General features: G+C 46.7%; 1 protein-coding gene across 1 annotated transcript; it reads right to left on the reverse strand.

Annotated features, from left to right (window-relative positions):
- Positions 1 to 1,306: 1,306 nt before the first annotated feature.
- LOC147717680 (olfactory receptor 6Y1-like) lies at positions 1,307 to 4,011 on the reverse strand. Its single transcript, XM_086920548.1, has 2 exons — positions 3,103 to 4,011; positions 1,307 to 1,351 (listed from the first exon to the last, which is right to left on the reverse strand). The coding sequence occupies exons 1-2, from the start codon at positions 4,009 to 4,011 to the stop codon at positions 1,307 to 1,309; spliced, it is 954 nt and encodes a 317-aa protein (XP_086776674.1).
- Between the last annotated feature and the right edge of the window lie 8,819 nt (positions 4,012 to 12,830).

Raw genomic sequence — 12,830 nt, forward strand, 5'->3', positions numbered from 1 at the left:
GCTTTAGCTTTAAGTTACTTATATAAGTTACACTTACAGATGCCTTGTCACCTGGATTCCTTGCATTTCACATCTTACAATTGTATTATTAAATGCTTTCCTGGGCTGGAGGCCGATCTAATGTCTGTCCCTGAGCAGACACTTAGCGCTCATTGGCAAAAATAAGTAGTGACTCACAGGAGAGACATCAACATTCTACACTTTAACATTTCACACTGCCATCTAGCTCCATCAGTCACGTCTGTAATCTCTCACACTACACAGTGTACATACAGCACAATCAGGCAAATCATGATGCAGTTTATGCTTATTTGCCAGTGTACCCATACTTCTTTAGCACCCTACTTTTTAAGATCTCGCCTGAGCCAGCGCATGTGCTGCTCTGGCGAGACTTTTAGTAAGTGGGCTTCAAAAAGCTCACCAGGCACTTTTTGTGTGGCCTAGAGCGTGCAGTTACGCGCACAATTACGAGCAGAAAAACCATCTGGCTTTTCTCTCTCGTCATTGCTCATTCACTCTGGTCGGGCGCCCCTAAAGGATGCCATAACTTTCACGGCCACGGGCCGGGTTACTTTCCTGGCCGCACGGCCAATGCTCTTTGAACTTTCCATTTTGGGTGCTTGCTTATTTTAAATGCTTTGGCGCTAACCCTTGCTGCTGAATGCTTTTTCCAAACTTCACGTGTGAAATGGGCTAACCTTCGATGCGGTCTGAGAATGTGTGCTTGCTTATTTCAAATGCTTCTGTGTTAACCCTCGATCCCTTGATGAGGTGTGAAAATGCTTTTCCGTTTTTCTAAAACAATTACATTTGATTCGAGTTCTCCCGATGCGGTGTGCAAATACTGAACAATAAATACGTCAGAAAAGCGGTTTGTAAATGCATTTGCGCTTACTACCGATGCAGTCTTAAAATCCTTTGTTGCACTGCCTTACTACAGTAAACATTCTACTATTTACATGGAGAATGGCAAACTGAATAACGTCATGGTTAGAAACGCCCTGTTAGTGCTTCATTTTTAAACAAATTAAGTGCGGTGAATCATATTTTGCAGTTTTAAGGGGCACTTTTATTTCCTTCTTCTAACAAACAGCATGACATCACTTAGAAATGTTTAGTGTTGATTAAACAACTGTAGGCAGCTCCCAGGCTCCATTTGGAATGGAGAGAAATTTGCATTAAATGTTGTGCTTTCACTCTTTCATTTTACGTTTCTTACTAGGCTCAGATTGAAAAGACCAGCTTTTGTGCTTTATACGGAGCTGCTCAGAATGGGGGCTTTGCTGCTCCGTGTGTCTTTCTTTTTTTACAGGCCATTTACATTTGTAAGAACCCTCTTAAAGGATAAAAACTGTGTTTTAATTTGAAACAACTTTTCTTGTTTATTCGCTCTTTTCATACCAGTGCTTTACAGTGACACTTCCCCATCCCTGTAGTCAACATAAGGTCTCTGATACCAGATACCTGAGAGCCTAGCCAGCCACTATAATTTCTAACCCAATACTCAATGGGGTTGGTCTGCGAGGTATAGTAGATAGAAAAAGAGAATTGCTCTTTTTCTTGGTGTCCCCTCACTCATTAGGGTTGCCCCATGGTGACATGCTTCATCATTGGGGCCATCCCAGTCCTCTACGGGCTGGGGCGTGCTGCAACTTGCGAATTACGTAGGAGCACTTATAATTGACTATGTGTGGTGTGGGTGTGATAGTGGAGTGGTCTAAGTGATGTGTTTAAAAATACCTGCCCAGTAAGCTTTCAATAAACTTTATTCCTGCTTCCAGGAGTCCCTAGCTCATTTCACCATCAGGATTCAAGTAAGCATGGGCGAATTTTGCGAATCTAGCGTTCGCGAATTTTGCGGATTTGCGAACTCGCAATCCGCAAAATCCGCGAATTCTCGCGAATTTGCGGATTTTTTTTTTTGTGTTTGCGCGGGTTTCTGCCAGTTCGCGAGGGTTTTGTACAATGTCGCAAATTGCGAACTTACCTGTCGGGTCGCAAGTTTCGCGAACTTGTTGTTTCTACGTGTCCAGCCTGTTTGGGACACTCTTCTTCATCACTGCCACTCTCTGTCACCACTGCCACTCTCTGACTACTCATGCCACCCTCATTGACTGTTTTCGCCCACACAGCGACCTTACAACTTGCGAGCCCGCAACACACCCTGTAGTCCACACTATCCTCTACATGGGAATTGGCCGACACCTTGTCACTAGGCTCTATAAGTCAATTAGAGAACTCGCACATAAGCCCCTGCTCACCGTGAGAGCCACATGGGAGGACGAGTTTGGGCGGCAACTGCACGACCGGGAATGGGACAGAGCACTGGAATTTCTGAAGAAAGTGTCTAGAAACGCAAGGTTGAAAAATATGCTGGCTGACTAAGAAGGAAATCCATTTGTGTTCTTGGATTTTTCTTGTGTTGAAACACCACAATAAAGAATTTGAAAAAAAAAATCTGCAAGAATTCAGACTTTTTTTTACAAGATCGTGCACTTTTATATGTACTGTGGACATTTGAAATTGTAAAGATAATACCTTTTGGATGGGTGCTGATTTCTTATCATACATCAAATGAATACTGTTTACATCCAGATGGCATGTCTGTACCATTGTAATGTCACCAATTGCATTCAGATGTACTGTGAGCGCTTTTTGAAAAAAGGTTAATAAAAATATATATTTTTTAAAATATTGGAATGCGTCCATCATCAAGTTCAATTACATTCCTCTGGAGTCTTGCACATATGGTAAAATCCACCTTTATTGAAGTATTTGGTTCAACACAATTGCACATCAGCTCACCCAATGCATTTTGTCCCTTAGGACTTCATTAGAGTTGGAAAAATCAAAATCCCTTATCTTCTGTAGTGTAAAATGTCATCAAAGAAACAGGATCCGGAAAAGTTCAAACATGAGTGTTGGGTGGGTAAGTAGCCCCAATTTGATCTCCTTCTTCTGTACCAGGTGATAGACTTTTATTTGGGACCATGACACAAAAGGAGATAAGATGTAAATGTAATGTAAATGCTTAAGCTAACTAGAAATCCATCACGAATGCTATTCGCCTTGTAGGAAGGATCCTCTGAGTTTTGTGCCTGCTTTTTGCAGAGCCTTCCGCACATCGTGGTTCCGTAGGCTGTAAATCATTGGATTCAGGAAGGGTGTAATGGCACAGTAGAAAACCGATATCACTTTGTCCATGTGGAAGGAGTAGCTAGATGCTGGTCGTAGGTACATGAAGATAACCGTCCCATAGAATATGACCACCACAGTCAGGTGAGAAGCACAGGTGGAGAAGGCTTTCTGGCGCCCTGCTTTGGATGGTATCCTCATGATGGTCTTCCCAATGTTGAAATAAGACACTGTGGTGAGTAGGAGGGAGCACAGCACTACAGAGTAAGAAAGAAAGTAGAAGGTAATCTCACATGGGGATTTGTCTGAACATGCCAAGGTTAGAAGTGGGGCAAAATCACAAAAGAAGTGGTCAATCCTGTTGTCGGCACAAAAGATCAGTCTGGAGGTTGGGATGGTGAACAGCCACCCAGTCATAAATCCTCCGAGCCAAGATGCTCCAGCTAGCTGACCACATACCCTCTCGTTCATGATAGCTGGATACCGCAGAGGGTTACAGATTGCCACATAGCGGTCTAAGGCCATGACCGCCAGGATAAAGAATTCAGTAGCTCCCAAGCAGAAGAAAAAGCATGACTGTGTAATGCAGCCTTGATAAGAAATGCGTTTTCTTTTTGTCAATAAACCAGAAAGCATAGTGGGTACAGTGGCTGTGATGTACCAGATTTCTAAAAATGCAAAGTTACTCAGGAAAAAGTACATGGGGGTGTGGAGATTGTAGTCCAGTCTTGCAATGATAATGATAATGGTGTTAGAAGTGACTGTGAGGATGTAGATAAGCAAAAATAGAATGAAGTACACAATCTGCAGCTCATATAGGCTGGTGAGTCCAATTAGTATGAAGTCAGTAACTAGGGTTTCGTTGGCAGCTTTCATGCTTATCTGGAGAGAAAGGCAATTAAAGAGTCACAAAAGTAAAAAAAGAATGAAAACAAAGAAAAAGGAAAAAATAAAAGCAGGAGCAAAAGAGACAAGTATTTGGAATACAATCAGTCTCGCATTCACATGAGTTTTATTCATGTTTTGGGTTTTAACCTCTTGGATGCTAATGACAAGGGTAACTCGTCATGCCCCTCCCATTCATTTCAATGGAAATCTCATTATATAGCCTAAGTGCCCTTAGCAGCCAAGTGGTTAAAACATAAATAAAAGGTGTTGTCATATACAATACTAAAAGCTTAAACTCTTGCAAATGTGGGACCTATTGCATTGCAATAAAGGGTCTTCTCGACTGCTTGTTAGATTGTAAATATCAGAGGAAGAGACCAGCCTGCAACTTCTTCAAAGTAGTGATAAATAGTGCAGTGAAGAAGATGTGTAAGGGTTGTAACGCACACAGACACAAAGTGTGAACTGAGAGTTACATATGACCTGACCTATAAACACTAACAAAGTGCTCCAACACCTTTCGCTCTGTGATTATACTGTTGCAGCTCAGGAGGAAGAGCGGTAGGGCTATTTCCTGCCCTCTCCATGATTTGAGTGTGCAGTGTGGCAGTGGGTAATGTCATTGCTATCTTTGGCCTAATAAAAAACACTCCAGCTGTAGTAGGGCTGTGCTTTATGATGGGCATGGAGGGAGGGATGGTCTCGGCTGCAGCTATGGCTGCGTACAGTGCCCCTGCTATTACTAGTGATCGAGAGGAACTGAGGTGGTGGTATTGGTATTGGTGGTGGTGATGGTATTGATGATGCTGGGATTGGTGGTGGTGGTGATGGTGGTGGTATCAGTCGTGGTCATGGTGGCATTGGTGGTATTGGCGGTGGTAGTATTGGTGGAGGTGATGGAATTGGTGTTGGTCGTATTGGTGTTGGTGGTATTGGTGGTGGTGGTATTGGTATTGGTGGGGGTGGTACTGGTATTGGTGGTGATGGTATTGGTGATGGCGGGATTGGTATTGGTGATATTGATGGTGGTGGTATTGGTATTGGTGTTGGTGGTACTGGTATTAGTGGGGGTGGTATTGGCGGTGGTACTGGTATTGGTGGTGTTGGTATTGGTAATGATATTGGTATTGGTGGTGGTAGCATTGGTGGTGGTGGTGGTATTGGTGGTGGTGGTATTGATGATGGTCTTGGTATTGGTGGTGATGTTGGTATTTTTACTGGTGGTGGTGGTATTATTGGTGGTGGTGGTATTGGTGGTGGTGATGGTATTGGTGGTGGTGGTGGTGGTGGTGCTATTGGTGGTGGTAGTGCTGGTGGTATTGGTGATGGCATTGGTGGTGGTGGTATAAGTGGTATTTGTTTTGGTGGTGGTGGTATTAGTGGTGGTGGTGGTATTGATTGTATTGGTGGTGCTACTATTAGTATTGGTTGTGGTGGTATTGGAGGTGGTCGTACTGGTGGTATTGGCAGTGGTATTGGTATTGTCTGCAGTGGAATAGATATTGGTGGTGGTGGTGGTGGTATTGGTTGTGGTGGTCGCATTGGTGGTAGTGGTATTGATGGTGGTATGGATCGTGGTGGTGGTGATATATGTAGTGGTGGTATTGGTGGTGTTGGTGGTGGTATTGGTGGTGATGTTGGTATTAGTGGTGTTGGTGGTATTGGTGATGGTGGTATTTGTATTGGTGGTATTTTTTTTTATTTATTTAAAGATTTGTAGAGCGCCTGGTGACCCGGAGGCATCCCCGCGCTATAAGACCTGTAAGGTTGGCTGAGAGGGGGGAGGGGGGAGAAAAACCTATTTATTTAGGGAAAAGCAGCGTTTTGAGCTGCTTGCGAAAGCGCAGATAGCAGGGTTCCAATCGCAAACTGCGGGGGAGCAGGTTCCATCGGGAGGCTGCCTTTACTGAGAAGCGGCGACCTCCGGTACGTGCCCTCCTAAACTTGGGGACATTCTCCAGTCGATCATTGTCCGAGCGCAGAGATCTCGGGGCTTTGTACGGGGTAACTATGTCTCCTAGGATAGAAGGGCCTTGTCCATTGAGGAGCTTGTGGGCGATGCACATAGCCTTGAACTCGATCCTCTCTCGCACTGGCAACCAGTGGAGTGCCTTAAGGGCCGGTCTGGCAGAGGATCTGGAAGGAAGGCCCATCAGCATCCGAGCAGCTGCATTTTGGGTTCGTTGCAGCTTGCCCAAGGTGGCTTCAGGGGCTCCTAAATAGACAGCATTGCTGTAATCCAGTCGTGCAAGAACCAGTCCTTGAACCAGCAGTTTCCTGGAAAGAGGGGGGAGTAGGGGGAGGATCTTGCGGACTGACCGCATAAGTCCAAAGCAGGTTCCGGCTGTTTTAGTAGCCTGGGTTTTCATGGATAGGTCCGGTTCAAGCCAGACCCCCAGACTCTTAATTTCTTTTCTGGGGGTGGGCACCTCACCCATGGTGTCGGGCCAAACGGATGGTGGAATAGTTGCCCATTTCTTGCCCATCAGCATAACTTCTGTTTTGGACCCGTTGAGTTTGAGAGAGGATTCGTACATCCAGAGGTAGATTTTCTGGAGGCAGTGCAGAAGATCATCTGGGTATTGGTCTAGATGTGAGAGCGAGACGACCAGTTGCGTGTCGTCCGCGTAGCTCACAATCTTAATGTCGAAGGGGGCAACTACATCCTCCAAAGGGGCCATGTAGGCATTAAAAAGGGTGGGGCTCAGTGAGGAACCCTGGGGGACCCCACTTGTCAGAGGAAGAGAGTCAGAACGGGAGCTGCCATCCCAGACCTGAAATGAGCGGCCCGACAGGAATGACTCTAACCAGGCCAGCGCTGTGCCCCCGAGTCCTGCCCTGGCCAGCCGATGGAGCAGGACATGGTGGTTCACCGTGTCAAAGGCTGCACTAAGGTCCAGGAGGATCACTGCCACTGATCCCCCGAATCCAAAATGCACCTTGCCTCCTCAATGACGGCGAGGAGGGCGGTGTCCGTGCCTTGGCCAGGGCGAAACCCCGTTTGGGACCATCGCAGCAGATTGTTCGATTCCAGAAACTGGGACAACTGGGCGTTGACCAGTTTTTCGGCAACTTTGCTGATGCCTGGAAAGTGCGAGATCGGTCTATAATTGGCCAGATCGGCGGGGTCCAGTTGTTTTTTTTTAGCAAGGCTTTGACTACCGCTCCCTTCCAGCTAGGAGGGACAGTGCCTTGGGACAGAGAGGTGGTATGGTGGTATTAGTGGTGTTGGTGGTGGTATTGGTGGAATTGGTGATGGTGGTTTTAGTGGTGGTGGTGGTTTTAGTGGTGGTGGTGGTATTGGTGGTGGTGATACTGATGGTGGTGGTATTGGTGGTGGTGTTGTATTTGTAGTGGTATTAGTGGTGGTATTGGTTGTATTGGTGGTGGTGGTAATAGTGGTGGTGGTATTGGGGGCATTGGTGGTGGTGGTTTTAGTGGTGGTGGTATTGATATTGATGGTGGTTGTATTGGTGGTGGTATTATTGGTGGTGGTGGTGGTATTGGTGGTGGTGGTGGTATTGGTGGTGGTGGTGGTGGTGGTATTGGTATTGGTGCAGGTATTGGTGGTTGGTATTGGTGGTTGGTATTGGTGGTGGTGGTATTATTGATGGTGGTGGTATTAGTGGTGCTGGTATTTGTGGTATTGGTAGAGTTGGTATTAGTGGATGCATTAGTGGTGGTGATGGGGGTATTGGTGGTGGTAGTGGTTGTATTGGTATTGGTGGCAGTGGTATTGTTGGTGGTGGTATTGGTGGTGGTATTGATCATGGTGGTGGTGGTATATGTGGTGGTAATATTGGTGGTGGTGATGGTATTGGTGGTGGTGCTATTGATGGTGGTGGTAGTAGTGGTAGTATTGGTGGTGGTATTGGTGTTAGTATTGGTGGTTGTAGTGGTCATGGTGGAGGTGGCGGTGTTGGTGGTGGTGTTGGTGGTGGTATTGATGGTAGTGTTATTGGTGGTGGTGGTATTGGTGGTGGTATTGATCATGGTGCTGGTGGTATTGGTGGTGGTATTGGTCATGGTGGTGGTGGTATATGTGGTGGTGGTATTGGTGGTGGTGGTGGTGATGGTATTGCTGGTGGTGGTATTGGTGGTGGTGGTATTGGTAGTGGTATTGGTGGTAGTAGTGGTATTGGTGGTAGTATTTGTGGTGGTGGTATGGTTGGTGGTTGATATTGTATTGGTGCTAGTGGTATTGGTGGTGGTAGTGGTGGTAGTATTGGTGGTGGTATTGGTGGTATTGATGTTGTTATTGGTGGAGGTGGAATTGGTGGTGGTAGTGTTTGTATAGGCGGTGGTGGTATTTGTATTGGTGGTGGCTCTGGTGGTATTGGTTTTGGAGGTATTGGTAGTGGTACTGGTGGTGGTGGTTTTAGTGATGGTGGTGGTTTTGGTGGTGGTGGTATTGGTATTGGAGGTGGTGTTGTTGGTGGTGGTAATGTTTGTGGTGGTGGTATGGGATGTGGTGGTATTGGTGGTGGTATTGGCAATGGTGGTGATATTGGCATTGGTAGTGGTGGTGATATTGGTATTGGTACTGGTGGTGATTGTATTATTGGGATATTGGTGGTAATAATGGTTGTGGTGGTATTGTATTGGCAGTGGTGTTATAGGTATTGGTGGTGGTGGTATTGGTGGCGGTATTGGTGGGGGTGGAGATGAAGATGGTGGGATTGGTGGTGGTGGATGTGGTGGTTTTGATCATGGTGGTGTTGGTATTTGTGGTGGTGGTATTGGTGGTAGTGGTGGTATTGGTGGTGGTGGTATTGGTGTTGGTAGAGGTGGAGGTGGTATTGGTGGTGGTGGTGGTGTATTGGTAGTGGTATTGGTGGTTGTATTGGTGGTGGTATTGGTGATAGTGGTAGTTGTATTAGTGGTGGTGGTATTGGTGTTGGTGGTGGTACTGGTGTTGGTGGTATTGGTGGTAGTATTGATGGTGGTAGTTTTAGTGGTGGTGGTGGTTGTGGTATTCATATTGGTGGTGGTGGTGGTTTTGGTAGTGGTGGTGGCATTGGTGGTATTGACTGTGGTGGTGATATTGGCTTTGGTATTGGTGGTGATATTGGTACTGGTGACTGTGGTAATATTGGTGGTATTGGTGGTAATACTGGTGGTGGTAGCACTTGTATTGGTGGTAGTAGTATTGGTATCGGTGGTGGTAATATTGGTGGTGGTCATACTGGTAGTATTTATGGTGGTATTGGCATTGGCGGTGGTGGTACAGGTATTGGTGGTGGTGGTCTTGGTGGTGGTAGGATTGGTTGTGGTCGTGGTATTGGTGGTAGTGGTATTGGTGGTGGTATTGGTGCTAGTGGTATTGGTGATGGTAGTATTGGTGGTATTGGTAATGGTGGCAGTATTGGTGGAGTGGAGATGGTGGTACTGGTGATGGTGGAGGTGGTGGTATAGATCGTGGTGGTGGTGGTATATGTGGTGGTGGTATTGGTGGTGGTGGTTGTAGTGGTATTGGTGGTGGTGGTTGTAGTGGTATTGGTGGTGGTGGTTGTAGTGGTATTGGTGGTGGTGGTGGTTTTGGTGGTGGTGGTGGTATTGGTGATGGTGGCACTGGTGGTGGCAGTGGTGGTAGTATTGGTTGTGGTATTGGTGGTGTTGGTATTGGTGGAGGTGGTATTGGTAGTGGTTGTGTATTGGTAGTGTTATTGGTGGTTGTATTGGTGGTGGTATTGGTGGTGGTATTGGTTGTATTGGTGTTGGTGTTGGTGTTGGTATTGGTGGAGGTGGTTTTAGTGGTGGTGGTGGTATTAGTGGTGGTGTTATTGGTATTGGTAGAAGTGGTATTGGTGGTGGCATTGGTGGTATTGACTGTGGTGGTGATATTGGCGGTGGTATTGGTGGTGATTTTGGTATTGGTACTGGTGGTGATGGTATTATTGGTGGTATTGTTAGTAATACTGGTTGTGGTAGCACTTGTATTGGTGGTAGTGGTATTGGTATTGGTGGTGGCTATACTGGTGGTATTGGTGGTGGTATTCGCATTGGCGGTGGTGGTATAGGTATTGGTGGTGGTGGTCTTGGTGGTGGTGGTAGGATTGGTTGTGGTGGTGGTATTGGTGGTGGTGGTATTGGTGGTCGTGGTATTGGTGATGGTAGTATTGGCGGTAGTGGTATTGGTGGCAGTATTGGTGGGGTGGAGATGGTGGTATTGGTGGTGGTGGAGATGGAGATGGTGGTATAGATCGTGGTGGTGGGGGTATATGTGGTGGTGGTATTGGTGGTGGTGGTAGTGGTATTGGTGGTGGTGGTTGTAGTGGTATTGGTGGTGGTAGGGGTATTGGTGGTGTTGGTTGCGGTTTTGGTGGTGGTATTGGTGGTGGTAGAGGTGGTAGTATTGGTGGTGTTGGTATTGGTGGTGTTGGTATTGGTGGAGGTAGTATTGGTGGTGGTCGTGTACTGGTAGTGTTATTGGTGGTTGTACTGGTGGTGGTATGGGTGGTGTTATTGGTTGTATTGGTGGTGGTATTAGTGATGGTGGTGGTTTTAGTGGTGGTGGTGGTAGTGGTGGCAGTGTTATTGGTATTGATGGTGAGATTTGTATTGGTGGTTTTAGTGGTGGTTATATTGGTATTGGTACTGGTGGTGGTGGTATTATTTGTGGTGGTGGTATTGGTGCTGGTGATATTGGTGGTGATGGTATTGGTGGGGGTGGTATTAGTGGTGGTGGTATTGGTGGTGGTATTGGTGGTGGTAGTGGTGGTGGTGGTGATATTGGTGGTGGTTGTGGTATTGGTTTTGGTGGTGGTTGTGGTATTGGTTTTAGTGGTATTAGTGGTGGTATTGGTGGTGGTGGTGGTGATAGTATTGTTGGTGGCCGTACAGGTGAAATTGGTGGTGGTATTGGTATTGTCGGTGGTGGTACAGGTATTGGTGGTGGTGGGAATGGTTGTGGTGGTGGTATTGGTGGTAGTGGTATTGGTGGAGGTGATATTGGTGGTATTGGTATTGATGGCGGTATTAGTGTGGGTGGAGCTGGTGATATTGATCATGGTGGTGTTGGTATATGTGGTGGTGTTATTGGTGGTGGTATTGATGGTGGTGGTGGTAGTGGTATTAGTGGTGGTGGTAGTGGCATTGATCAAGATATTAGTGGTGGTATTGGTGGAGGTAGTGGTGATAGTATTGGTGGTGGTATTGGTGGCATTGGTGTTGGTATTGGTGGAGGGGGTATTGGTGGTGGTGCATTGGTAGTGGTATTGGTGGTGATTTTGGTATTGGTGGCGCTATAATTGTGTCACGATTCTGGAAACCTCAGGATCAGGGTGATGCCAAAAGGGGTCCACCTCCTGATTTCCCCACACTCTGACTGCACATATAACACAGAGCGTAAAGGTAATCAAGCGAGGGATAAATCAGGGAAGGTAAGGAAAGGGTCTGGAACGGATGGGATAGCTGAAACGACAAGAAAGAGAAGATTATCACATCAATCCTAACTACTCTCATTCAAGTCTCGCTAGTAGAATGGTACATACCAATATATCAGGAGGGGGACCTCTTTCCTCTAAAACCATAGATACTTCTCTATACCAGAGGACTCCCTGTGAAGAAAACACTTGTCAATAAAGATTCAACAGTTAGCAGCACAGCACAAAAGGCCTAGCATTCCCCACACATACCATATATGCTTCCCTTGATTAGCAAATAGTTTTCTCCAGTAACCCAGTTGATATAGGTAGTGATACGGCCGTAGAACCAAATCAAGAAAGTTCGAAAAGTCGTGAGTTTATACTTCAAAAGCACATCCAGTTCAGTTCAGGACAAAAAGAGTTCAATTTAGTATTCCTAGCTGGGCCCAACTACTAGTGGAATACTAACAAAAAATAAAACCAAGCAATTCTTCCTCGTCCGAGGCTTACCAGTTCCCAGTTGTGGGGATTGTTCAAAGCTGCATCCGAGGCTTACCAATCCACTCTTTAATCGGATATTCCACAAAAAGGTTGTACGATTCTTATCGTTTCCAGCAACCCAAAAACTGCAGTGCCAGATGCTTTCGCCTCGCGGAGTCCCCTCGCGATGTAGATCACAGCACTGTCATGGATAGGAAGCACTCTCCAGTCTTCCCGGATAATTGGCAACACAAATCAGCGTCCTTGCAGCGAACCCACAGGCGCTGGAGATCTTCCCTCGCGGCAGCCGCTCGCGATCGGGAAACCCTGCTTTCAGCACACAATCCTTTTTCCGCCGCCGTAACACCGACCCGGCGTTTAAGTTTGGAACAAGGACACACGTCTCTCCCTGCGCGGCAGCCGCTCGCGACCAGGTAGAGAAACGGAGGAAAAGCCTTCCCTCCCGTCGACTTGGCAGATGCAAGAGGACCTCGCCAAACAGACCCGAAGTCAATCCAAAGTACAAATCCAAATCCTGGAACAAGCTCCCAACACAGGGAACGCGACCACACTCTCTCAAACACGATTCCAAGGAGTAATCATTTACAGCGCCATCTAGTGGTCATCACAATATATAGCCTCTGTTACTTTTTATCCTTATGGGATTTGTAGTCCTGTAGGCGCAATTACTCGAATCCTGACAGTATGCCCTCCTCAACGGCGCCTTCTAGCACCCGGCTTCCCCGGATTCTGGGCGTAGAACCGTCGAACTGCAAGAGGGGCATGTACTTCATTACAGGGTTCCCAGGAGTCATCCTCTGAGTCGTATCCTTTCCAGGATATGAGATACCACAGCTTCCCTCGTTGGTATTTAGAATCCACTATACTACGCACCTCATATTCCAACTGGCCATCTCTCATCACTGGAGGGACCGCTTGCCGCCTCCCCGTTCTCGCGGG

This window comes from Lissotriton vulgaris, chromosome 5, assembly GCF_964263255.1.
Source record: "Lissotriton vulgaris chromosome 5, aLisVul1.2, whole genome shotgun sequence".
Classification (NCBI taxonomy): Eukaryota; Metazoa; Chordata; class Amphibia; order Caudata; family Salamandridae; genus Lissotriton; species Lissotriton vulgaris.